Source organism: Emydura macquarii, unplaced genomic scaffold (genome assembly GCF_026122565.2).
Source record: "Emydura macquarii macquarii isolate MOO-44397 ecotype Brisbane River unplaced genomic scaffold, CSIRO-AGI_Emac_v2 contig_2699, whole genome shotgun sequence".
NCBI lineage: Eukaryota > Metazoa > Chordata > Testudines > Chelidae > Emydura > Emydura macquarii.
In genome coordinates this window covers 1,919,200-1,946,657 of record NW_027132836.1, presented here as the reverse complement: position 1 = coordinate 1,946,657, position 27,458 = coordinate 1,919,200, and the positions used below count along the sequence as shown (strand labels likewise).

The following is a 27,458-nucleotide window of genomic DNA, read 5'->3' as shown; positions in this document are numbered from 1 at the left end:
AGATCCATGGAGGAGAATAGAGAGGAATGATTTGGCTCTGACTCTGATCCCAGTCACATGGAATCAAGAAAGCCTCTGCAGACTGCTGCATCCTCTTCCTCCAGAGATGGATGGCCCTGAAAGGGGAGAGACGTTTGACTCTACCTTGGTGGAGGAGAGCCTCATAAACTGAGGCCGAAGGCTCATGAACGTGATAAACTCTTCAGCTAGAACAGCAGAAATGGAATCCAGAGATAGGCTGGGGGTAGCAGCGTCTAGGATGACTTGCAGCAGAGGCACCAGTAGAAAATAGTCTGTATCAAGCAGATCTGTGGCTGTGCCTTGAAGCTTATGGTAATAGGAGAGGATGTTGCTCAGGGCCCGTGCTGCAACTGAAATAAAAACACCAACTTTTTTCAAGGCCTCTTTTTCCTGGTGTTGTACACAATCTTTTATTAGTTGCAAAAAGAAAAGATCACAGCTTCACAATCACAAGATGACCACAAATGACTTCACCTTTGTTATTTTTCAGGTGCTGGAAAGTGGGTTCGGTGAACAGCAGAGCCTGAGACCTCAGGAAAATCTCCCGGTCCTTTGGGGATTTAGCTTTATTCACTGCTACTTGGGACAGATACTCCATACGTGCTGGAAAGAGGGAGGACAAGGGAGGCCATGGAGGAGACAGTGGGTTCAATTTTTGCTTGATTTTTAATTTGTTCTCATTCCTCACTAGACTTCTTATTAACACACTACTAGATCTGTCTGTGTAATTATAACTTGCTTACATTCATGATAATCTTCGACTGAACTTTGCATTAATTTATACCCTGGGCCATTGACTTTATTGGAGCTGCACAGGATGCAAATTAGCATAGAATTTGACCCCATGTATGTAATGACAGTGGTATCCTGAGAGATCACTTCTGAAAATAGCCGGAGCAAACTGGTCCATTCCAGAGGCAAGAAATGTGCTCTTCAGAATCAGTTTATGAGCTGCAGGAATGAATGACGGAGGGAAATTGCCCCCAACCCTTTCTTAAATTTGGAGGCACAATTTTAGTAAGGGCCTTCCAGAAGCCTCTTCCATTATGTCATTTAAAGGAACAACATCTCTGCAGACCAATGAAAACCACTGGATTTTCATCACTAGCCACATGGAGCTGTTTACACTTGTAGTTCAGATTGTGAACAGCAGTCTCCAGGTACTCTGACCGTTGTGTTGTGGATAGATATTAATCCCTGTACGTATTACCATACATGAATAGAGTAGATAGGCTAGACTGATTTCTAAATGTGCCCAGAGCCTGGGACAGTCAAATATTTTCTAACAAAAGAATGAACCGTTGAAATAAATACCTTTGGTATTAGACAGGTAGAGCCTCCAGGTGAGCCTTCTCAAGTCTGCAGGGAGGGGCTGATTGAAAAAAGCTTTTAATTTCCCCTTCAGAGCTGGCTTTTCCTCCAGCAGATTCATCTGAAAAACAATGCATAATTGTCAGCAGCTAAATTCTAAATTTAGAATTTAAATATAAAGGCAAAATGTCCCCTGTATATGACATGGATCCTAGCTGTAGCCATGATGTCCAATGAAACCGCACAATGGGAGTTTTCGGACGTGAGCCATATAGAGACAGGCCTAGCATCTGCTTCAGATAGGCAGCCTATTGGGAACAAGATTTTCCTTATCTGTAAAATCACTTAGAATAAGGAGGATAATTAAATCTAGGGTTTCATACCTGTCTGGCATCAGCTATATTTATAGATAGAGAAAAGGACAGGGAATCAGACATCTAGGTTTTATTCCCAACTCTGTGACAGATTTGCTATATTGCCTTGGGCAAGTCACTTAGCCTGCCATTTATAACCACTGAACTATTTACAGTGTTCAGAATCAAGAATGTTACAGCAGGAGGAAAGTGAACTCATTTCAAGCATAAGAATAAGGACCACAGATGGGAAATCAGCCTTGTGCCTTTCCATTGTGCCTGTTTTTTGTCTAGTTTGCCCATTCCTGCCTTTAGTTGTATGCAGCAGCTGTCAGACTGGTTTGCAATATGATGAGTGACATGCAGGCACTAGGCTGGGCTGTTGATTTATAGGTCTGTGTACTGCTCTATCTGATTAAGATTTGGCAGGGAAAGGATGAGTGAATTTATTCTGGTGCATATTGGGCTAGGAACTGAGTGGTTGGGCATTGATAGCCTAGAACTGGTAAGGTTTCTGGCAACACCTTTGTTGTGGATAGATAAGAAAAAATTGGCGTTCCAGTGGACAGTAAGCACTGATTTACCAAATAGTCCTTTCAGGTGGACTTGTGTTTGGCAGGTGACCTGTGCACCTAGGTGAATGAGAGTGGGAAAAGGTCCAAGATCAGAATGGAAGTTCACCAAGTACTAAAGAAAGGACAGGGTGGCACATACCAGAGTTTGGAGTTGGGAGAGGAGGTAGTGGTCTGAACAGAATGAAAGTTCTAAAGTGCAACTCATTAGGGACTGAACTGGGACCTCTGCACTCATGATGCTGAACGCATCTTAGATTGCACACAAAAATAGAGAGGCCTGAGCCACTTGGGTCCAGAGTGGCAATGGTCTACAACTTGAGGACAATACCACAAGCTGAATTTTTGGCAAATTTCATACCATTAGCAATATAGATGAAGGACTGTAGAGGAAACTGGTTTATCTTTAGACTGTGCAACCATTTCATCAGGTTGGAACAGTTGCAGGTCACATTAGTCCTTTATTTTGCATTTTCAACCATTGTCATGCAACACCCCTGCCCCAAACCCTCTTCAAAAAAGGTAAGTAAATGTACCATTCCATTCTTGATGTGATTCAGAACCAGGGATGACTTGTTTTTCAACCGATCACCATCTTGCACTTCATGAGCAACTTGAGTGTGCAGCTGCTCCTCTAAGCAAGTGCTAACTTGAGACATCAGGGCTTTATACCGGTCTCCTGGAACAGTCAGAAGGTTCCTTCAGTGTTTATCAGGTTAATGGTGAGACAACCAGAAAATAAATGGGGTAGTGCTGTGTAACTCAGTGATTTAGCCATGAGTGTATGGCAGACATTTAAGCATTGTAACAAAACTACAGTCATGAGATACTGTAGCAGGGCTCAAACCTTTTGGCATTTTCTCTTGCAGTGCCACATTTGAGTGGCACAGCAAGTAAAATACCATTGTCACCTTTAGCAGAAGCCATCGTGCCAATGTAATAGAAGAGTGCTTTCCACCCTATTTATCAGTGAGTACATCTTGCCCTGATTACTACCCAGCTAAACTCAAAGTACTTAAATACAACAGTGATGGGCCTGGTATAAATGCCCAGTTAGGTATTTGGCAAGAAACCAAGGATTAGTGGACCCCTTACTGATCTGCACAATAAAATAAGGTACTTTGATGAGAAGGAAAAAATAAAACAACCAGGTGGTAACCTAGAAGTTGCAAGAAGAGGGAGACTGGATAGTCTTCCCTTCCCAAGCTGTTACCTCTTTGGATGGCCTTGGCAGCTCGCTGAAGGATGAAAGCCGCCTCTGCTGCAGAGAGATCCGTGAAGAAATGGATGTGGCTCTCAGTCATCTGCTGCTGGACTGCATCAGATAACTGCACTGTGAAGTCTTGCCACTCCTGCCCGACACAGAGGGGATTGAGTCAGGCCAGTCTCACTGGGGCATAGATGTTCACCCCAAATATGTGAAGATAGCCACACTCTCAATGGGTCAGGAAGAGGATAAAGAGGTAGTTGACATGTGTGGGGCCACCCAAACTCCATTCTGGCAGACATTCCTTCAACCCTAATAACAATTCCCCTGAGATCTACAGTATCCTTGTCAGCTGCAATCTCTAGCAGGGTGATGTCACATAGGCAGCATGTACAAGACCTAGAAAGTGACAGAGGCTTTATCCTTGGGCCTCCAGGGGACTGAGGTGTTGTAGGTGATTCCATTACAGACCCTAGGCTGGACGGACAGGCACAGGGTTACAGATAGCCCAGATGCTGTAGGTACAGCACACAGGGTCACAGAGGTCATGCAGGTTAGAGAGACCTCCATCGAAACAACTGCTGCCTTCTTAGTAAGTACAACTCCAAAATGTCCCTCTGTGACTTCGACCTCTGCAGTAAACACGTCACTGGGTACTTTTACAGACAATTGTCTTGCCTGTTTCTCTAACAGAGGGGCTTTCTGGCTGTTGTGCTGGTAACCCTAGTTTTCCGAAGCTTGCTCACATCTGATTGCTTCTGACTTTAGCAGAAACCTATACCTGACTGTTGCACCTCTGCCCCAGTGGAGCAAGACTCATGTATGCAGTCCATTATTTTAGCCCAAGGTGCAGGAGGCTCAGCCCCACATCCCTAAACCCTTTGATATTAACTGCAAGACACTCTCTCCTCCCAAGTGCCATGGAGTCAGGAAATGTGAATTCCAGCATTTGTCCTCAGCTCTCTGAGCTAAGATCAACAAAATCCAAACTTTAAAACCCTTGGCCCATCAGGACCTGTCTTGATTTTCTGTGCCTCATTCTACCACCATACCTGTGAATTCTCAATGTGATGTCGGGCTTTCTGTAGCCATGTCAGAGTTCTTGAGCCACCTGCCATTGCTTCAGACTATCTCGGCAAAGGAGTCCAGCCGTTGCTAGGGCCTGTTGCTACAGCAGACTTTACCAAGGCAGTTTCTAATCTGGCTGCTGCACTAAGCCACAGGGAAAGTCTATTAACTTCTCTCTCTTAACACCCGCCCACCCCCATATAACCCTCTAGTTATCTGTTGTCTGACACCCATTGTTAACACTGATTGATTTTCTCCTTTGCTCTACAGCATAAATTAAATTAATTCTATCTCTGAAATGGAGTTTTAATTTTATTCATTCCACATTGAGTGTTATGATATTTAAAGGATCCTGTTAAAGGGCTCTTTTGGTGTGAACTTGCTTTGGTTTATGCTAATAGCCCCTTTGAAACTTGAAACTGAAATGTCCTGGTCTTCACTGTAGCAATAAGCTGTGATAGGGTATATTTGCATTAGTCAGATACTGGTGCACCTTCAGGTTCTTTGTGTGGGATGAGGTCAAAGGACAGGTGCCCAAGATGTGCTCCAGTTGCCCTCCTCTGCACACAATGATGTGGTTTATGCCAGTAGATCCATGAATATTTAATGTCACTTATATTGATTATTGACAGAGTTTTGTGTATGGCTGTGGTGTGGGCTGTGTGATGTATCCTTCCACTGTGCAGACAATTCTGGTTTGAATGATAGTTCTGGTTTTTTTAAAAAGCCCTCTTCTCTCCCCCAGATGCCTGGCTGCCCTTTCAGTAGCAGCTCTGGACCCAACAGCCACTTTCAACTCATTTCCTTCAGGGAAATGAAATACTGAACAGTTTAAGACTTTTTCCCCAATAAAAATTGGATTAAAAATGGCAGCAGGATCACAGCTTGCTTCTGAGAGGGCCACCTGGCAGGTTGGGGAATATGGGCAGTTTAATGACTCCTTTTCTCCTTCCTCCAGGCTGCTTCTATTATCTTTGTCTCCCTCCAACTCTTTCTCCCTGGCTATGACAGGCCATAAGGATTTTGCTTTTCAGGGGTAAGGTCCCAGCTACACATTACTGGGAGCTGGTGCACTGTGTGATACTCTCTGAAGGGCCCACTGGCCAGTCACACTGTAGCTTGGGACAGTTGTTTCCCAATAGTGATTCTCAAGAGCCGGCAGACGCAGTGTCGGATGCCTTTTGGAGTGAAGCATCCATATAGCATGCTTGCTGTACACACTAGGGCACCACTCTGCATCTCTGCCCCCATCCATTCGGTATCTCCTCTGCCCCTCTCACTGCAAAGAGTTAATAGAATTAGTGGGTCATACAGCAGCCTGTTGGTGATGGGGCTCTTTTGCTGCTCATTCTGGACTATACAAGACAAACCAAAATGAGCAGGAAGCCCAGACATTAAATGTTAACTATTTAAAATAGTTCTAGTTGGTACTGTGACTTTGAATTTTAACAGCAATCAGTGAGCACCACTGAATCTGAGAACCCTTAAAACATAAGAACAGCCATCCTGGGTCAGACCAACGGTTTATCTAGCCCAGTATCCTGTCTTCCAACAGTGGCCAATGCCAGGTGCTTCAGAGCAATCCCTGCTATCCAATCCTGGCTAGCCATTGATGGACCTATCCTCCATGAGTTTATCAACGTCCTTTCTGAACCCTGTTATGCTCTTGGCCTTCACAACATCCTCTGGCAAGGAGTTCCACAGGTTGACTGTGAGTTGTGTGAAGAAATACTTCCTTTTGTTTGTTTTAAGCCTGCTGCCTATCAATTTCGTTTGGTGACCCCTAGTTTTTGTATTATGAGAAGGAATAAATAACACTTCCTTATTTACTTTCTGCACACCAGTCATGATTTTATAGACCTCTATCATATACCTTCTTAGTCATCTCTTTTCCAAGATGGAAAGTCCTAGTCTTGTTAATCTCTCCTCACATGGAAGCTTTTCTATACCCCTAATCATTTTTGTTGCCCTTTTCTGTACCTTTTCCAATTCCAATAGATCTTTTTTGAGATGGGGTGACCAGATCTGCATGCAGTATTCAAGATGTGGGGGTACCATGGATTTATATAGAGACAACATGATATTTTCTGTCTTATTATCTATCCCTTTCCTAATGATTCCCAACAGTCTGTTAGCTTTTTTAACTGCCGCTCCACATTGAGTGGATGTTTTCAGAGAACTATCCACAATGACTCCAAGATATCTTTCTTGAGTGGTAACAGCTAATTTAGACCCCATCATTTTATATATATTTAGTTGGGATTATGTTTTCCAATGGCATTACTTTGCATTTATCAGCATTGAATTTCATCTGCCATTTTGTTGCCCAGTCACCCAGTTTTGTGAGATCCCTTTGTTACTCTTCGCAGTCAGCTTTGGACTTAACTGTCTTGAGTAGTTTTGTATCATCTGCGAATTTTGCCACCTCACTGTTTACCGCTTTTTCCAGATAATTTATGAATATGTTGAACCGTACTGGACCCAATACAGACTCCTGCGGGACACCACTATTTATCTCTCTCCATTCTGAAAACTGACCATTTATTCTTACCCTTTCTTATGTGTGATGTGAGCTTTTATCTTATATCCTAACTTATTCTATTATTTGGGTGCAAAGTACCATATACAAGGCAAAAGAACTGGTCCTGCTTGGCCCCTGAACTCTGGTTCTGCTCTCTCAGAACGCTGAGTCCAGTGTAAATAAATAAATAAATAAATAATTTGTTCATGAGCTTCCTTTTCCCACAGTCTCTAGAGTCTGGGAGAGCAGAGGCAGGTGACGTGGTGTTACTGCCAGCTGGTCACATGGAAGCATTCGGACTCGCAAACTCAGGGTGGGGAATGTTCATGTGGTGTCTTTGTCATAACAACTGTGACCTTGTGAAATGATCCCCCTGCGGGCAGAGGGGCATAGGCATGGTATCTTTATAGGCTGTTAAATCCGTTTATGTAAAAGAACTAAAAGATGTGCTCTAGTTCAAACAGGAATTAATTCCAGGAAGTTCTAACACCCATGTGAGGCAGGAGATCAGGCTAAGATGATTACAGTGGTCCTTTCTGGTTCTATACTCTGTTCGTCTGTTGTTTACATCCCCCTTTTTATAATGGACACATAGAAAACTATCCCCTCAATAGGCTCAGGTTCAAGTGTGAAGTTGTTCACTGGTTAAATAAGTTTGGTGGCTGGAAATCAGTTCCCCTCAGAGAAGTCTTGTGACTACAGCCAGAGCACTGGGAGTCAGGACTCCTGGGTTCTTTTCTTGCCTCTGACACTGACTTCCATAAACTTGGGCAAGTCATGTAACCTTTCAGCCTCATTTTCCCATTCTGTGAACTGGAGATACTACATACCCTGATGTTGGCTATGGGTGTGGGTGCACTTAGTGTTGCAGTGATTGAAGAAAAGTATTTGCTGTTGTGATAGTCAGTGTTTAAAATCTATCCTTTGTAAATTCTGTGCCAAAAGTTCCTATTTTCCTGTCTTTCCTCAACTTCTTTGAGGCACTGTGTATTTTTCTGTTCTGACCCAACAGGTGGCAGCAATTCCTCTTCCAGGGTAGCTGTGCTCTCTCTCTTGTTGTGTATGTTATTAAAGCCAGATGAACAGAAACCCAGAATTGCATTGCAAGATTTCTATTTGTTCCATTCCTTGGCAGGAGAAAGCATAGGGATGAGAGGCTATTTCATCTGAAGAAAACGATCCAGAAGGATTTGGTCTGGGCCTGATTCTATGGACATTTACACCAGTGTAAATCAGGAGTAATGTCACTAAAGACAATGGAGTCAAACCAGTGTAAAGCTGGTGTGAGAGAGAGAGAGAGAGAGAGAACTGAGCTCTGTTTGCATTTTTCTGCCTCTACCTGATTTCTGTCGTTTATTGGATGGAGTCTGTACCACAGCCAAAGCTGCTAAGCCGGGAAGGAAAGCAGAAATAGCTTTACATCATTATAGAACCAGCTATTTCTTCCCAAGGATTAACACAGGCATCTGAGAAACTGGCTTGTGATTTAATTCAGAACCACTGAGCAGGCGGACGGCACTATGGCTTCTAACAGGATTTCTGTCAGTAGCAGACTCTACCTAGATGCTAACTTGGAATGTTTCCCTGGGCGATGGCCGAGTTCTGGGCGCCCCCACACCGTTTTGTGCCCGTGTTCCTTCCAGCTGAGAACTACTGTGACTTCGTTTGGGCCTATGGCAGTGTTGGGTAATGAGAGATCAGAACCTGGGCCCTGGGTTCAGTATCCTGCATGACAGTACAGAGTAGAGACCACTCAACGTATTGGGCTGAGAGAGTGTTGTCGGCCCATGCAAGCTGTGTGTTGATGCCCCTGGGGAGCGCACTTAACGTCACCCTGCACCCACACTGCTGAAAATAATGATGGTTACATTAAATCCAGAGGCCTTGACTCTGCTAGAGGAGGAAGAGAAAGAACTCAAGAGACCACGGGGTGTCGGCTGAAGCTCTCTGCAACTGGTGAATATGAAGTGTACTACTGCTCAGCCTTCACGTACCGCATATTCAGTTGCACTGGTAACTCTTGCACCAAAGGTTCCCTTAATAAGATGTTAACTGATGGAGTGTCCCTTTCTGTCGTAGGACTCCAGTATCCCACATACTGGGCGAGATATGGCTCACAAAGAGGAGGCCACAGACAGGATCTACCACCATAATCTTGGGTGTGCCAGGCAGCAGTTTCACTTCTGTTCTGTATGGGATGAGGTGATGCAGACCATGTGGAAGAGAAAAATGGAACCTAATTCCCCATCTGCATTAGAGGAAGGAAACTGAAAATGAATCATCAGTATGAAGTGCTTCACTGTGAATTCATTTAGTTTTTAGGAATCTCTTCTCCTCTAAGTTTTGCCAACTTGCCCTATTGCTGCTTTGCAGCACCCCCAGCTGTTCTGGTCCTGGGCTCCCCTCTCCCCCCTGTGTAACTGCCATGCAGCACCTTATCCCTGGAGTGGCAGCTGGGTTCCCTATGTATCATATTTTTGGAGTGGGACCAACTTGCTCTACATTACAATGCACCCAAGTTAGTCCTCCATCAAGAAGGAGCCTGTAGACAAGATTAGAATTTCTGTATAAGACACAGCATTGGCTAAGCACAATAAATAATTATTGGGCTGGCGTCTCTGACCACCTGCAAGGGGTGTTGTTCAGCGCTGCATCTCCTGGGAGCACTGGGCCATTGTAAGGCATTGAACTGTGCAGTCAAAAAGTGGAGCAACAGAGCCCAGCTCTTTAGAACTGGGACCCCTTCATGCTATCCCTTGAGCTCATGTTGTACAGCTGATACTATGTGCCTTTCTTGTTAACATTGTGGTTAAGCTAGTTCTTGTTTTGTTCTGATCTGAGCCTCACCACAACTTGTGAAGCTGTGTGCGGAGAAATGGGCTTTCCTAAGAAGTGGGTTGGTGGCAGATGTTTCCGTGATGGCATTGGTCATCTTGGGGCTGATCGCTGAACCTCGTGACATACTCGTGAGGAGAACCACTGGCTACAGAATGATCGGAGATAAAATTTACCCACCTCCCGTCAGACCTGAGCCTGCTGTGGTTCGAAACCTCAAAGCTCTACCCCTCCACATGGGTAACCAGGGGTTAAGTGTACAACCTGCAGTGTACCCACTGGGCCAGACATTGCCAGTATAACTGCACTCATTGGCTCTTTAATATGGGCTCCCTTCCTCCTGTGAAATCCATCTAGTCACTTCCTGATCGAGCTCTTCTTTACCACTCTTTCGTTATTCGCTGAGTGGCTAGCCACTTCAGAATCAATAGCTGCTCCCCACAAGCAGCCTGGATTCCCCACAGAAACCAACCAGGACTTCCATACGTGGATGCTCTTTCTCACCATCAGCATGCAGTAGTGAGTGCTAAAAGGAGCACAATTTCTTTTGCAGGGTAAGATGAATCTTACCTCTGGGTAAGAGGTTTTTCAAATCTTCATTTAACATTTGCACTCTCAGTAATGCACATTAGCATTTGACTTTGCACTGAGGGATGGTCAGCCTCTGTAAGCCCATTTGGGACCCATCTATCAGGACAGCAGCATTTCTTGGGTGGAGCCCCAGCTCAGAATATGGGCTGTGCTTTTCATTTGACTGCAGGTCTTGCTTTGTGCTGTGCAATTCAGAATGGCGTGATGGTTGACCAGCTTGAATACACAGGGGAAAGCTCAGCTGGGGATCAAGGAATGTCCTCTGGATTCTCCAGGGAACCAGGAAGGGGATTGTATTTCTTGTAAGGTCTTCTTTAGGACACCTTTTGCTTTTGATTTTAAAGAGAACCCAAAATGGCTTCTGGGCAAGTATGACAGTAAATATTTAAAGCATCGAGACGGAAGGGAAACTGCAGCTGAGAGAGAATTCAGGAACATGAAGCCACAAAAACACAAGCAGGGTGTGATATGAGAATAATAAACACTTAGCTCTCTGATGGATTCAAAGCTGCCACAGTAAGTGTTTGTGGGGATGGCACGAAGGGTGTGTAGTGGACTATGGGGCGTATGTTTATGTGTGCATGGGGTGCTTGTTAATAGAATGGGACTTAAGCTGCATGACTGAAGCCTTGTTACAATTTAAAATAAAATTGTTAATATGGACTTTGCCATGTGCCCTTTGATTTCTCTTGCTGCGAATTGCATGAAAATTGCTTTGTAAATGTACACTGCCAAGATCTCTGCATCCGAATCTAAAGCACAGTGCTCATACTGTGTGCCTCTAATTCTGCCCTGACATAGAAGAGAGAGCTTGGCTTTCCAACCCTGCAGCATGATATTCCTGAGGACCAGCTAACTGTTTGCAGACGGGGCATGTGCATAAGGCACAGTTGATAATGGATGTTTTTTAGCTCAAGTTGGTCATGGGTGTTTCCTTGCCTCCTCTTAGCCTGCATGTAAACCTTCAGTCATATCCTCCTCTAGTGGTTTCTGTTTGCGTGTGTTCAGAGGAAGCTTGCATGGGTGGGTCTGAGATCTAACCAGATATTTGTAAAGAGAGAGCTCAAAATGACAGAAACAGAATACTGGGATTATTAGACTGATGGGCTGGCCTGGTGTCCTAATGGTTAGTGCTCAGTAATGCCAGACAGCAGATCTTGCTTTACTCTCCCTGGCTGGGAGTGCTGAAGATGCACTCAGGCCACGAGAGCAATAGTTACCCAAATAGCAGCTGTACACTGTGTATCCATGCACCCAGAGCTGTATGCACTCCCGCAGTATGTGATGCTGCAGTGCATGAGGAATATACTGTGTGTTAGGCATGTGTTTCCCCTGTAATTATATCACCCTTTCCTACTCCCAAACAAAGAACTTGAGCAAACCTAACACTCTCTTCCAATGAAGGTCTATTGTTGTTAATCTTATCTCCTTGGGCCACTTGGTAGCTCACCTGAACTGGCTACATTAACCGTGTTGGCGTCCTGCCTAAATGTTGATAGTCCTCAGCTTCCCTTCTTGCTGAGTCCTGGTGGATTCCATGCAGTACGTTTTACCTAACAACCCTTTCTCTCAGTAGCAGGTGAGGCTATGTCACAAATGGGACACGCTGCCCAGCACACCCTGCTGGCCTGTGCTCTCTAACCTGCTTTTACAACTTCTCTTTGGTTATTTCCCTGCCCCAAAGGCTTTACTGATTAAGACCTTGATCTTCCAATCTGATGGGTGCAGGCAAGCTCATAGACCTGGGTAGAGTCCCACTGAAGTCAGCAGGTCTTTGAAGGGACCCACCCACATGTACGATCACAGGTTCAGACCCTTGAATGGTAAAAGTCTTTGGGGCAATGACTATGCGCCCTTCTCCGTGTGCGCAGCACTGAGTAAACCAGGTGTTCAACAAATAAATAACAACGTTTTAATGTGCAGATTGGTACTAGACCATAGGGATCCCTGGATGATGATTTGAGAACCCCTAGGTCAGATATGCGGCTCTCTTGTTTGTGAGACAAGGGAGCATGGTGAATAGGAATTCACTGCAAGTGAGAGGTCTAATTCAGTTGCAATAACGAATGAATTCTCTCACTCTTTTGTAGATCTTCACTCTTACTGTGGGAGCACATTTGATGATCTGAAGCACCGTCCTACCAAACATGGATAACTCAAATGCTACATACGGGAAGCCAGGCCTGTCACCGAACACCAAACTGAGGGTTTTGTTAGAAACCGATGACAGCATCCAGGAAGGTACATCTGCAGCTGATAAACAGGGAGAAAATAAAGGGGCCAGCGGAGGGAAGAAAGAGCCACGACCCCTGGAGACACCTTATGGGAAAGAAAGCAGTGACTTTGAGCCAACAATCAAGATTAACTTGAATTATCGACCAGGGTCTTCCAGCAGGTAAGTAATTGTGGGATCTGCCCTGGGGAAGTCTTCCATTACCAAGTGAAATTCAAGACGATGCCAGATACTTTGCAAGAGAGTGAATATGCACGAGTCCTGCATTCTTCCCAAAGGGGTGGCACAGAGTTAGAGAGGGGAACATATTGTCTCTTTGCCCCACACACCGAGAGCGCACCTCTGTCTGGAACCAGCACGTGCTGAGGCCAATACAAACAAACAAAAGGGGTTGGAGGAATTAACTCTTTTTTTGTTCTTTGACTTGAAAGAGTAATTCTTTCTTCTGCCAAACTGCCGTGCTCAGCCCTCCTCTTACAGCAAAACCACAGCAGTTCCCCCATCAGAGAAGATGGGACCTTTTTGGTGCATACTCTCTTGTTGACTGTCTAGAATGTGGCTAACTCTTCACATTTGTCCAGTAACCAGAAGGACCCAAATCGCTTTGATAGAGATCGGCTCTTTGGTGTGGTCTCGAGGGGTAACCCAGAGGAGCTGGACGGTTTGCTTGATTACTTGCAAAAGACCTCCAAATTTCTCTCCAATTCAGAATATACAGGTAGATACACGCTCCGTACTCTCTGGTGATTTAACAGAGGCATGGCTTGATAGTGGCCTGCATAGCTCAAAGGGTTTGTTGCTCACTTTGAATAAGCTCACAACTCTGCCTCCCACAATACGCCCTCCCATCAGATAAAAAGTTTGGACTCTGAACCTCTTGCAAACACAAACAGGAGTTGGTGTGGTCTAGAGGTGAGAGTACAGGTCTGGGTACTGTTCCCAGCTCAGCCACTGATCAGGCAGATCGCTTCCTTTTTCCATGCCTTAGTTTCCGCATCTGTAAAATGAAGGCAATGATGCTTTTACATGCCTGTGTGTGAAGCAATTTGAGATGTGGCTGTAACATGCTAAGTAATATTTTTTTTAAGCTCTTCACATCTGGGGCAGGCTGGAAATACTGTGAGAAAAGGATTTTTAATAATGTATTTAATTCTATACTGACAGTTAAGTTCTGGGCAAGATAAAACTGATGGTGAAGTCATGTGCAAAACACAACTATACCCCTCTCTGTGCTCTCTCTCTACCAGATGCCAAGACGGGTAAGACCTGCTTAATGAAAGCCCTGCTGAATTTAAAAGATGGGACAAATGCCACTATCCCATTGTTGCTGGAAATAGACGAGAGGATACGGTCTCCAAAGCCACTTGTCAATGTTGCGTGCACCGATAGTTACTATGCAGGTACGGTTCTCCAGGACTATGCATCTGACTTTGAGGTCAACAATTGGAAAGGCAGCAGCTGTGGAACATAACAGGAATTGAATGGATGCATAGCTGACAGTATGCTGGAGTTCCTTGTTTATGGAATGGGTACGCTGATGGCTTGAACTCAGGAAAAGAACTGGGCATTTCCGAGTTCTAATTCTGACTCTGGCACCTACTTCTCTGGCCTTGAGCAATTCACTTAATCTCTCTGTGCCTCAGTTCCCCCATCTGAGAAATGGGGGTAATACTGGTTTATTTACCCAGGACTATGGTGAGGTTCTGTTGTTAGTGTTTGTAAAGTGCTTTGGAGAAGGAAAAAGATTACGTGGTATTATTCAGTGAAAACAAGTTACATTTAAGAAATGAATGAGTTCTGCTAAGTGGATTTATCCTTTTAATGGCAAATATTTCAAAGAAACATACCCCTGTGTGCATGTATATTACCTCCATCGATATCATTATTACTGCTTCATGGCCTTGAGGTCATGGGTCAGATCTGAGATCTTATCTTAACTCTAAGAGAAATTACCCTGCTCAACTCCTGATGGTCTTGGGAGAGTTTGCATCTGACAGCTCATGTGCTCAGTGTCCAAATTGCATTTCTAGCAGTCACTGTTGCAAAGTCAGCATTTGCCACCAGTTCTCTGCACATACTGTGTCTGAGAGTCCATGATTATTTCACTGTATTGACAGTATCGCTATTGGTGACTTGATACATTAGTGGGGTTTTCTGGAAAGATCTTTCCTGCGCCATCTGTCCGTGCGCCACCATCCCAGCAAGCTCTGACTGTAATGTGGGTCTCCTTAGGCCAGACTGCACTCCACATTGCCATAGAGAAGAGGTGCCTAGATTTAGTGAAACTGCTGGTCGAGAAGGGTGCTGATGTCCATGCCAGAGCCCATGGTGAATTCTTCAGGAAGAAAAAAGAAGGAGCATGCTTTTATTTTGGTAAGTCAGCATTGCAGGCTCCAGCTTGCTATCTGGCAGCCCTGCAGTATGCGGAGACACTGCCCATACCTAGGTTTGTCCCTCCATGCATTTCATGTAATCACCTCCATCCCATAACCCAGGGTGTCCCAATCTACTGGGGCCACTAAACCCCTTCGCCAGACTGAGCTCTCCCGTGAACCACTTGGTGCTTGCCTGCTGCCATTCAGTTGTGTGCACTTTACCCTGTCTAGGGACATGGGAACTGCTTCAACTCCCCACACATGGACTAAGCACAAAAATAGATGGAGGGAGTCAGTGCTGTCTGGTGCAGCCAAAATCTAAGTCTGATAAACTGGTCCAGTTGCTCCGAGAAGTAGTGAGGGATTGTTTTACTGTACCAATTAACTATAAAATATCCATGCCTGACACTGCAAAGTAAGACAAATAAATGTTCCTTCTAAAACTACTTATTTTTTTTTATTTTTTTTTCAAACCCTGCCTCCATCTCTCCAGGTGAACTTCCCCTCTCCCTGGCTGCGTGCACCAACCAGCTTGATGTGATCAAATACCTTCTTGATAATCCCTACCAGAAAGCCAGGCTTGAGGAACAGGACTCCCTGGGCAACACGGTTCTCCATGCCCTGGTGATGATTGCAGATGATACCAAGCAGAACACTGAGTTAGTGAGCAAGATGTATGACGAGATCTTGAAGGCAGGCACAAAGATTAACCCAACACAGAAGCTTGAGGAGATAGAGAATCGGGCTGGGTTAACTCCACTGAAACTAGCTGCCAAGAGGGGCAAAGTAGAGGTAAACACAACTAGAGTGATTCTCTGGGCATGGCTACAAATTGTGAGCACAGCAGCGTGAGTCCCCTGCTTAGTGGCTGGGTCTGATGTAAGTGCATCCTACATGAGACTCTCTAGCCCCACAGGCAGCAGTGCCCCTGCAGGAGGCATGAAGAAAGCCTCTTCCAGACCTTCCCATTAGGAGCTGTGCTGACGTGATCAGAGCTGGGAGCTCCTGGGCTGGGTTGAGTTGCCCTCCTTTGACAGAGCTAGTAGAAACTGTGCTTAGTTTGCCTCAAGCTCTGGGCCAGATTATATATGACCAAGTACATACCTGAAAGCGTGGGCAGGAAGTAAGGTTCTGGGTCTGAAGACAACTCAGGTGCTCTTGGAATTTTATTTTACAACTTACTGTATATATGTACACTGGTATAATAAACATAAACTTTCCCTTCAAGATCTTCAAACACATTCTCCAAAGAGAGATCAAGGATCCAGAGTACCGGCACCTGTCTCGCAAGTTCACTGAATGGACCTATGGACCTGTCCACGTATCTCTGTATGACTTGTCCTCTATAGATAGTTATGAGAAAAACTCTGTGCTGGAGATCCTCGCCAACAGCAGTGACACACCAGTGAGTCCTGGGAACTTATTTAAAATCAAATACAGAATGGCTTTGTCCATTTTTTTTATTGTCGCCATAAATGATGTAAAGCATATATATTAATTTGGTATTTCAGATTGTTTTATCCTGAGGAAATAAAATGTCTGACTGTTCATTATTAATGATGAGGAATTAGCATCTATTGTTAGTGAGTAGTTAGTTATTAAACCCCTTCAGATTTGTTGATAATCTTCAATAAGGAAGGAGTTTGGGATCTTTACAGTCTGTTCCCTGATGTGGGGCTGTGACCTCTCCTTGTACCTTGACAGGACTGTAGGACCCAGGCAGTATCCAGGTCCACTAGGATGCCGGTGTTCTTTCGTGCTGAGAGATCTGATGGAATAGACATGCAGGGTTTCTGGTCACAGAATTCCAACACTGGATCAAGTGCGATTCTGGGTTCCTGATAACGTGTTATCTTTTCTTCCTCTCACTCTAGAATCGATATGAGATGGTGGTTTTGGAGCCGCTGAACAAACTGCTTCAGCACAAATGGGACTCGTTTGTCAAATGGAGATTTTACTTCAGTCTTTTCTGTTATTTGATATTCATGGCCATCTTCACATTTCTCACCTACCACGATTCCCTGCAGTTAAAGGTAGGGCTGGCTTACTTTCATGGGGTGGAGTGAACTGAATGCTGGGGCTGTGGTTTAAGGGGTTTAAAAGGTTTTGGGTGGCTACAGCTCCCATTGCTGTCTTCACATTCTTCTTTTTATCTTGCAGACGCCAGAGTTCTCAGCTACAGGCTGCCTGCAGCTCATTGGACAGATCATTGTTTTTCTGGGAAGCTTTTATCTCATAATTACTCAGGTACAGAGATATCTAACCTAGCTGCTCTGAAATAAAACAGCTATCTCCATGGCATTGGTATATTGCTTATTTATTTCCACAATACCACAAGTGTGCATGATGCTTCACAGGTAAATAGGTTAGATTCCTGCCATCAGGTGCTTTCAGGATAAGCAGGAGATAGCAAACAAAGGATGACACAAAAGGAGGATTACGAAGACAGGCACAACATAAAAAGTCACGAGAGGGGCTTTTGTGATACACAATAATAAAATACACATTCGTTATTTGATACACTACAGCAGACACATACAAGAGCTGTGACTCTGCCACTGTATCTTTATTGGCTCTTGGTTACCAAGAGCTCTTTTCCATCCCTGAATTTTTCTATCATTGGAGCAAATAATATAAAATACGAAGGCTACGAAGAAACCCTTCTCTGTGCAGTAGATTATCCCAGCAGGGACTGGACTCAGATGTGTCTTGCTGTGCTAATGAACTGTCCATGTTGATTTTTCTCTTTTCTGATAGATTCTGTATTTTTTGAGGAGATATCGGAACCTGAAGAACGTGTTCACTGACGGCTGCATTGAGATCTTTCTGTACGTTCTTTAGGTTGTGGAAAATGAAAGTTAGTGTGAAATCAAACTTCTGTTAGGAGGCAACTGAACCGCTAAGAGGTAGCTAGGCGAGTGATAAGCAGAAATGACCAGTTCGCATGTAGCATGCTTGTTCTGCTGTTATTTTTCCAACCCACTCTTGGTTTGTTTCTTCCACCCTGTTGCCTCTTTTCATAATCCTAGATTGTGAGGTCTCTGGATCAGAGACTGACTTTCTTTTTCATTTGTACCATGCCTGGTGCAGTAGAGCCTTGAGGCTTGATTGAGGTGTCTTGGTGCTACTGTAATCCAGGTAATAACAACATGAGCGCATGTGGAATTGCTCATTTACAGTGACTAAGATTTGGCCATGTGATCTAGTGGACAGAGCACTGGACTGGGACTCAGTGGACCTGGGTTCCATTCCTGGTTCCTCCAGTGGCCTGTTGTGTGACCTTGAGCAAGTCACTTCATCTTCCTGTGCCTCAGTTTCCCAGTCTTTAAAATGGGGATAATTACACTGACCTCTGTTTTGTAAAGCACACTGAGATCAAGGGTTGGAGAGTGCTATATGAGTGTGAGGTGTTTTTATTAAGAGGAAGAGACTTTATACTTTTCATATGTGTATGTGTTTTTCTCTGTGTGATAGGTCTGATTCGCTCCATTTTTACACCAGTTGTGCACGTGTAACTCCATTGAAATCAGGCCTGGTGTATGTGAGGGTATCCAGTTGAAAGGAGATGAGTCAGGCTCAGTATATCTGAGATGTTCCATAATGTGAACTTCGCTAGTGTCTAATAACTGACCTATAACTACAGGGTCTGATTGGTTGCCACTTTGGGTTAACCCATTGGGTTAATCCCGCAAGATGCAGGTGGGTGTGGCCCAAAAAGAACTTGGCGCTGAGACACTGAGCCTACCGTGTGACTATTATTGCTTCCTCTCCTCCCCCCAGCTTGATCCAGGCAGTCTCGCTGCTGCTTTCAGCGGTGCTGTGCTTTGCGGGTTCCGAAATCTATGTGCCGATGATGGTGGTCTCCCTGCTGCTGGGATGGGTGAACATGCTATACTACACTCGGGGCTTCCAGTTGACTGGGATCTATTGTGTCATGATACAGAAGGTCAGTCTGGAGAAACCACCTGTAACTGATGCTCAGGAACGTGAGGCATTGGTCCAAATGCTGCAGTTACTGTTCTCCTGTCAGGAAGGAGCTAATGCTTAGGTCTTGGACACTGAAATTCCATGCCGGTTTGAGTAATTTCTTCTTTCTGGGCAGGTGGGATGCTGTCTGTGGCAGACCACTGGCTCAATTTGCAGCAGGTTTTCAAATACTGGCCCAGGTCATGAGAAAAAACGAGTTTGTTGGGACTCATCCTGGTCCCCACAGTAAATGACGTTTGTCTGCCTGCCAGAAGGAAAAGCGCAGGGTGGCACTCTCTCTTCAAGAGAGGTTTGCTAGCACTGGAAAGTCTGGATTCAGCACCTAGGCAGATTTGTGTGTGATGCTCAGGACTGGAGAAGGAGGGGGTGCTGCGCGTAAGAGCTGAGGTGCATCAGCAGAGGGGTGTGTGAATGAAAGAGAGAGAGAGCTCAGGCAGGACTGGAGTAGCCAGATGTGTTGTAGCAGTTGCAAGGACAGAGCTGGAGTGAGGGAGCTTGTGTGGCATTTGCCTGAGTCAAGCCAGTCTCTTTAATGAAAACCAATTCACCCAGACATTACAAGAAATTATCTTAAACTGGCTTCACTAGAGCTCCAGAGAATGCCAGGATGTCTTATTCAGCCTTTGGAAATGGCAGGGTCTGGAGGAAAGAACTCAGGGCGGGGAGCTAGGAACTACTGGGTTCTAAACTCAGCACTGTTACTCACTTGCTGTGTGACCTTTAGCAAGTCTCTCAGCCTTTGTGGGTGCATTTCCTCTGTGACACTGTCTCAGGGCACTCAGGACTGAGAGTTGTCTTGTCCCACCCGTCTCAGGAGAGAGAGAGACTTACTGGTGCTAAACTGGGTGTCAGCTCCCTGACACCCCAGTCAGCTAGACACCCAAACAATCTGCCCACTCAGAAGACTCTCCCTGTGGTGTCCAGCCCATGTCACTGGGTACTCACAGTAATTACCAATCCCACTGCCTCCAGAGAAACTCTGTATCCACCAGCTTGCTTAGTTCAATGGAGCATGCACTCTTTTTACTTAATATCACAGCCCTGAGATGAATTTATAATAAAAAGAGAAAAAGTTTATTTACAAAGAGCCGAGAATCACAGATTCAAGTGAGTAGGAATAGTGGAAACAGAGATGGTTACAATAAAACAGAACCATAACATGCTTCCAAGAGACTAATCACAACCTTGGCAGGTTATTCTCTTGTATCAAAACATTTCTTGCACTCAAAGACCTTGCACAGAGCTTGCTGATCTTCATTCCAATCAGGATACAGGTTGTCGCAAACCATCACCCTCTGCCAAGGGTGTTCCTCAATGAAATAGATCACAAAATGTCCTTTTATTCCCCAAAGTTTGACTGTGTGTAGAGGCAAGACAACCTCTGGGGTTCAGCCTGTTGACTTAATATGCAAATAGGGCTTCCTGTGTGTTGGTTTTAAAATGCTTAATTTACATTGGAGACAGGGCAGATAGGCGATTCTACACTGCTTTGTCTGGCAAAAGCTGCTTATCGACCCTGCCTGGAACACAGATTCTAAAAATACTTTCAGTACATAGAAGCAACTTCTTAAATAACACCCGTACTTACATCTCGCAGTGCTTACGATGACCAGTATGGTGTAAGCTTTTATTTGATGCCTCACACAACATTCTTTATTGATAAATCCGATGACAACAGTGGGTTAGGTGTGCTGAGTTTGTCCGGCTTGATAAGAATTGGTGACTCAGAGAAGTGACCCACCAGTGGGCCGCTGTATCACCTTCTCATCTATTGAATGGGGAGTAATAATACTTCCTGACCTGCCTCCCTTGCGAGGGCCTGTGGGAATTAACGAGTGCAGAGCCAAATATTATTGTTTGATCGGTGCTCTAGTTTCCTGTTATCCTGGTGATTTTGTGCTATCTAAACAACATGTGAGGTTATTGGTGATTAATAACACTGCCTTTTGCTCTGCCTCCAGACCATCCTGAGGGACCTGCTGCGTTTCCTCCTGGTTTATGTGATCTTCCTCTTCGGCTTTGCAGCAGGTGAGAATTGACTCAGCACCGTGTCACAGGCAGAGCTGCCAGGAGGAGACTTTCCTAGGAAGATTCACTGTTCTGCTTTTGTTACAGCTCTAGTTATCATTACGAGGGACCCCCCTCTGGCTTTCCAGAACAGCTCAGTTACCCAAGAGGATGGTGAAAAAGGGCGCGTTTTGTACAGTGGGCTGCTGAGCGCCTCCCTGGAGCTCTTCAAATTCACCATTGGCATGGGGGACCTGGAGTTCCAGGAGCATGTGAAATTCAAACACTTTGTCATGCTGCTCTTACTGATGTTTGTGATCATGACCTACATCCTCCTGCTGAACATGCTGATCGCACTCATGAGTGAGACTGTCACTAATGTCTCTGAATATAGCAAGAGCATCTGGAAGCTGCAGGTAAGTTTGTTGCACTGCTCACCTGGTCTCCAATATAACATATTATGTGCTAAATGTGGGCCCGTGGGAGTCATTTGCAACAAATTCTCTCCCGCTACGCATGCACTGGCATATAAGATTGGACACGTGTTTTCGCAGGGCTCTAAAGTTTATTCAAAGTAGTAAAAGTGTAATGAGATCTTCCTCTCTCCATGTTTCTATAGTGCCCATCACCTTAGTATCTAAAGTGCTGAGATATGTGCCTTCCAGATCTACTTGTAAAGACTGTGACTCTTTCCTGGGTGGGACTGTACATTTTAAATGGTGCCTTGTCACTTCCCTGCCCCTGGGAGGGAAGAGAAAGTGAGGCTGCGTGGATGGTGCTTGTTGAGGGAAATTAACAGCTGAGTTTACTGGGAGACTTATTCCAACTCCTTAACCTGAGAAGAGCTGATTCTGGTTCAGTGGGGTCCTAGAGAGGCTCCATCTAAGCAAGCTCTCCTAGCAGGTTGAGCGACAGCACCCTCAGCCAATAAAACACAGGTTAAAACCACTAGAGCATCACAATACTTTCAATGGCTGAGCATACCCTGAGAGCAAAACCATGTTCAGAGACAGATGTTTAAGACACTTTTGCAGGTGTCATGCCTTTGTTACTTGAGATGTCTCTGTTATCGTATGTGGGGTTCTGTTAAGATTTGTGTGTGTTTTATACCTTCTGTTGGCTTACCCCAGTTTGGAGGAATTTCTAATGCTGCTAGCAGCTCCTTCCATGACTGCTTAGTTGTTGCCTGGACTAAGGGAGGCCTTGTAAGGTGACACTAGGCAGCACAGGTTGTGCTTATTCAGTCTGGGAGCTAGAAAGAACTACAGGATCTGTCAGTGTCCAGAAGCTTCTGTTAAAAAACTCCCCATTTATACTAATGCCAGCCCAGTCCTGTCTTTTTCTCTATCTAGAAAATTACAGAGTTTAGAGTAATTTCCTAAGCCAGCAGGCCTAGGAGACTTTAAGGTATTTCCTGTCAGCGATAATAGAACCAAGGAACACTTGTGGTTGGGTTTACAAAGTACCTTTCCAAGTCACGATACTTGGTGGGTGGGGAAGACTCGATCAGAACCTAGGCTAGATCAGAGACTGGGTTCTGCCTGCGTCAGTTCCTCTCTAACATGGACTTGTGTCCTCAGAGAGCCATTGCTATTCTGGAAATAGAGAAGTCCTGGCTGTGGTGCCTGAGAAGGAAGAAGAGATCTGGCTGTCTCATGTCTGTGAGCCTTGATGATAAGAAAGATGAGAGATGGTGTTTCAGGTAAGATAGAAAGTGGAGGCAGCTTCCCACATTCTGAATTCTTTGTGCACATGCTGTCATTGTGTGTGAATGGGGTAAGCCTGTTTGTTCATGCAAATATATATAGGGGGGGTGGAATCAAGACATTATCCTACTCAGTCCTAGGTAATGAAGTATCTATATGTGCATTTCTCATGCACCAAGCATCTTTGTATCTAGGTGCCATGTAATGCTAATACTTCTACTGCCCTGCGTTACAGCCAGGAGACTATCATTGTCTCTTCCACTGCCCCTTTCCCCTGGAATGGGGCCCTTTGACCTGCAAGCTTGAGCTTGAAAGGAAAGCAGTGAACTCAGTCTGAGTAGTTTCAGTTGCAGCACCACAGCAGTGGAATTACCAAACCAAACTCCCCATGGCCTGGTCTATGCTAGTACTGTACTATTCCCAGCACTGGTTTAGGATGCATGCATCTCTACTGATGTTAGCAATGCTGGACACTGTGATGCAGTCAAGCCTCAGTGTTTTACTGATGTGTCCTCTAACCCTACTCTTGAGACAGTAAAAATGCTGGCAGCTCGGCCACACTCACTCTTCCATCCTGGCTTCCAATGATGGCGCTGTCCCAGTGCTAGATCGGCTGTGGGAACAGCACGAATGTCGACACACCCTCCATTTTCTGGCTATGTGACTGCTGCTCAATAACGTCTCTGCGACATGCTAAGGGAGCCACCAATTGGCAGCACTCCCCTTGTTCTCGTCAAGTGTGGGAGAGGGAGACTTGGAATATCCCTTCTCCTCATTCAGCAGAGCGAGCCAAATTCAGAGCGCTGCCATCATGACACCAGGACCCTATGGGTTGCATTGTGTTATTCTGTGCATAGAGACTTTTTGCTGTGGGGAAATTTGGAAAACATCTTTCGTTCTTTGGGTCGCCCTTTTAGGTCCTGGGGTATTATTATTTAAACACCAGCACAGTTCGCAACACAGAGGAAGATACAGGCCTAATACGGCCCACAGTGCTCACTATCTAAATAAGAACTTCCTTGTCAGCAAAGCCTTTTGTGGTGCAGCCTCCACTGCTGATGCTGCAACCAAGTCATTAGTGCTGTGCTGATAAGACCTCCATCCATCAGAATGGACAAAGCTGGGGTGCCCAGATGCAGTCCTGAGCCTTGGTACACACCTGTATGGTTAGAATGCTTTGCCCCCGTGCCTCATTGTCTGCTGCTGATGGGGGAAATTGTTCTATTTTCTGTCTCCAGAGTGGAGGAGGTTAACTGGGCCAACTGGGAAAAGGAAGTGGGAGTCATCAAGGAAGATCCTGGGATCTCTAATGTCTTGCAAACGGAACTCGTAGGTAAGACATCCCAGGGCTGAACAAAGGATTTCAGCCCCCTATCTACTACGTGCTGGGCAAATGCTTTGTGCGCTTTGCCTGTTATCTCTTTGCTGGGCTCTGTGTGCCAGAAATTTCAGGCGGGTTGCTCTCACCCCCAATATACTCAGTGAAACTCCTATCTGTAAAGTTTCCTGCTGCCATGGCTCCTTCCTTTGTGATCTGATCGGTGCTCACAATCTAGGTAAAGTTTGGGTCTCTTCAGTGCTTCAAGCGGGGGACATTCTTCAAGAGAAACAATGTTCTGCAGTAAATGCTGTTGAGGATTCAGTTAAGGACCTTCAAGCCAGAACTAAACCAACGGCCCAGGAGAGCGTTTCCTTTGATAGGAAACCTAAAAGTAAGATCCAGTCCAACTGTGGTTGTTAAAGGTCCCAAGGCATCAACTTGGCATCACGGCCAAATTCAAACTCAAAGAATCACTTTCTGCTTCCCTAAACTCCTCCGCACTCTCAGGTGGATATAGCCTCCCCCTCACCTTCTGTCCATAAGGCTGTAAGGCAGCTTAGGTGCTTGGTTAAAGCAGCCCTACATTGAAAACAGACACTGGTTCCTTTCAATGAAAAGAGATTGTTTGCTGAATCTGCCAGGTCTTGTGCTGGAGCCCCCTCAGGACTGACCTGACCCTTTCACTGTTCCCGCTTTGGTTGGTCCCCAACTGCTGGCCTTGCGGGAGTGGGGCCAGGAAAGTTACAGCACTTCAGAAATGCCTCAGATAGAATTGGTGTTAGCTTTCTGTAAACCTGCATAGCCCTAGGACTGGCTCGACGCCCTTCTCCTTAGCTTTGTCATCTCCTGGCTAACTCAGGGCCGCCATTGTTATGTCTCCTGTGACAGGAAAGAGAGTGCGGGACTGGATATCACGGAGGCGAGCAAGCTCAGCAACACCGGAGGAGCAGCTGCAGTTACAGCCCATCAACCAGTGACTGAGAGGAGGCCACTAGAAGAGGACAAGCCAAGAGACTGTAGCGTGTTCTCGGCATTGGGATCCCATTGTTGCTGCCATCTGCAATGGAATTCTTCATTCTGCAGTGCCATTGATATTGAGATGGAAAAATAATCAGTATTAACATGTCTCATCAAAGGCTGTGGTTCCGTCTGTGGCTTATATGCATACCAAGTATTTCCTTTCAACAAAAATGATGAGGGATATGGGGCACATGACTTATGAGGAGAGGCTGAGGGAACTGGGCTTGTTTAGTCTGCAGAAGAGAAGAGTGAGGGGGGATTTGATAGCAGCCTTTAACTACCTGAAAGGGAGTTCCAGGGAGGACGGAGCTAGGCTGTTCTCAGTGGTAGTAGATGACAGAACAAGGAGCAATGGTCTAAAGTTGCAGTGGGCGAGGACTAGGTTGGATATTAGGAAAAACCTTTACACCAGGAGGGTGGTGAAGCACTAGAATGAGTTACCTAGGGAGGGGATGGAATCTCCATCCTTAGAAGTTTTTAAGGTGAGGCTTGACAAAGTCCTGGCTGGGATGATTTAGAGCTTAGAGCAGGGTGTTGGACTAGATGATCTCCTGAGATCCCTTCCAGCCCTCATCTTCTACGATTCTAAATAATTTCTGTTTAACATTTTCTGCCTGATACTTTCTTCCTCCAATGCTTAAAAACTAGAATGTGTGTTGGAGATAGATTGGGAGCATGTATCCTGGATGGGATGGCTTTGTAATGGAAGATCAGGTTTGAAATTTCTCCCTGGAAGCATGGGTTAAAATCTCAGTTGGGTCAACTTAGCCCATCATGCTTGGGAGATGGAAAAATTGAATTCCACTCAGCTCAGAGTGTGTAGATCTTTTAGATAATACTTTTCCAGCCACATGCCCCGTCTGCTATGTGCCAACAGTATAAAATACCACACACTTTTTGTGAAAACAGAAGTTTGTCTGATATGTTTGTGGCCAAAATATTTTCCCTTCTGCACTGTTAAACAGTGTGGAATAAATAGTTGGCTGCTATCCTCCATCCCATGGATGGCTGCGTTTCAGGCAATCTATCTGGCAAGTGTTTTGCGATGAAAGGTGCTATCGGGGCATAAAATGTTGTCTAAAGTTTCTGCGTACATGGGTTTGGCTTGTATGCAAAGCAGCGTGTGTTGCTTTGGGAGCCATGTAAGGGGCATTCAGGCAGAGTCATTAAGCTCAGTGCAAAGGTCTCAGCAAAGGTGGCAATTCTAGATGTTTAGACGGCCTCAGAACCACCCACCTGAGTCTGAACCAAAGATGGCCAAATAACTTGAAAGTTGTATGCTTTGCTAGCAGCAGCACGAAAAGCTGTTTCTGATTGAGACTCTGACTCAGAAATGCAAATTTATCTGACTCTCTTCCCCACAGATGTGCTCTTCTTCAAATGAAAGTAGCTGAGCACAGTACATCAGTGCTTCTTGGAGATGGAGAGGCTAATGCCGTCTGTGCCATCTTCACCCTGCTTTAACAGTTTCCCATTCAGTCTTAGTGGGTTTCTGTCATGCTCCCAATGGCTGCTAAGATTACGCTGATTTTCACGTGCTGACCACCTGAGACAGGGAGAGAAACATGCTGTGAAATTCTGCTGGAAAGCAGGAAGAGAAATGATGTCTCAGTTTAGTCCTCTGTATTATTAAAAAAAGTGGCAGCTTGAAAACTTTCCATGCAGTATCAAGTGCACCAGGGTCGTTTCACTGAAAGAATTTGTCTCAGAAGGGGTTTCTGGAGCTTCACAACACACGTTACCTAGAGCAGGTGACCCAGGAATGGAGGAGAGCAGGGGATGATATGCTCTGAGTCAGGGTTGGAGTGCATTGGCAGAGTTGGGCACAGCCCCTGCGTGCCTGATGCCTGGCTCAAATCCGACATTTTCATGAGCACTGAAACGTGACCTCCAGCCAATTCCTGCAACCACCTTTTAAACTGTTAAATGCATTATCTTGGTTTCCAGTGCATCTTTCATTAGAGGGAATAGTCAGAGGCGATGCTCAAAGAAGCATTTTAACCGATTTAAACATTTTATTAAAGCTAATGTTATAAAACAGCGAAATACAGAGTTTTTAAAGGAAAGAGTTTCTGTACATCTGAGGATAATGCATAGATTATCCCCAAAGGGTACAAGGTTTGGTTCGGAAGTCCTAGAATGCAAAGTGTACGTAATCTGCAATATCCCAGATTAATGGTTATCAGTTAGTGATGCAATTAAGCGTTTAAAGATTCGGGCACATCACTCGTACCAAAGAAATACTGAAGTTGGTCACGGGCAAGCAAGTATAACGATGAGTGCTGATTGTCCCCCTTTGAATGATAGGATCTGGATAGTTAGTCCATTTA

At 45.1% G+C, this 27,458-nt stretch overlaps 1 protein-coding gene across 6 annotated transcripts in view; it reads left to right on the top strand.

Annotated features, from left to right (window-relative positions):
- The window catches only part of LOC137164850 (transient receptor potential cation channel subfamily V member 2-like), a 32,248-nt gene extending 5,088 nt beyond the window's left edge, over positions 1 to 27,160 (top strand). The window contains exons 1-16 of one of the 6 annotated variants that reach the window (XM_067565842.1): positions 616 to 663; positions 12,570 to 12,874; positions 13,294 to 13,430; positions 13,960 to 14,112; positions 14,945 to 15,085; positions 15,581 to 15,879; positions 16,316 to 16,492; positions 16,962 to 17,120; positions 17,248 to 17,334; positions 17,845 to 17,915; positions 18,868 to 19,033; positions 21,036 to 21,102; positions 21,190 to 21,497; positions 22,662 to 22,783; positions 24,026 to 24,120; positions 24,997 to 27,160. In XM_067565842.1, the coding sequence (XP_067421943.1) occupies positions 12,627 to 12,874; positions 13,294 to 13,430; positions 13,960 to 14,112; positions 14,945 to 15,085; positions 15,581 to 15,879; positions 16,316 to 16,492; positions 16,962 to 17,120; positions 17,248 to 17,334; positions 17,845 to 17,915; positions 18,868 to 19,033; positions 21,036 to 21,102; positions 21,190 to 21,497; positions 22,662 to 22,783; positions 24,026 to 24,120; positions 24,997 to 25,085 (2,319 nt within the window). In that variant the 5' untranslated portion in view covers positions 616 to 663; positions 12,570 to 12,626 and the 3' untranslated portion in view covers positions 25,086 to 27,160. Of the gene's footprint in view, positions 1 to 615; positions 664 to 10,303; positions 10,443 to 10,847; positions 10,996 to 12,569; positions 12,875 to 13,293; positions 13,431 to 13,959; positions 14,113 to 14,944; positions 15,086 to 15,580; positions 15,880 to 16,315; positions 16,493 to 16,961; positions 17,121 to 17,247; positions 17,335 to 17,844; positions 17,916 to 18,867; positions 19,034 to 21,035; positions 21,103 to 21,189; positions 21,498 to 22,661; positions 22,784 to 24,025; positions 24,121 to 24,996 lie in introns of those variants that run through there. The other 5 variants (XM_067565840.1, XM_067565841.1, XM_067565843.1 and 2 more) reach the window with 5 other exon arrangements.
- Positions 27,161 to 27,458: the final 298 nt, after the last annotated feature.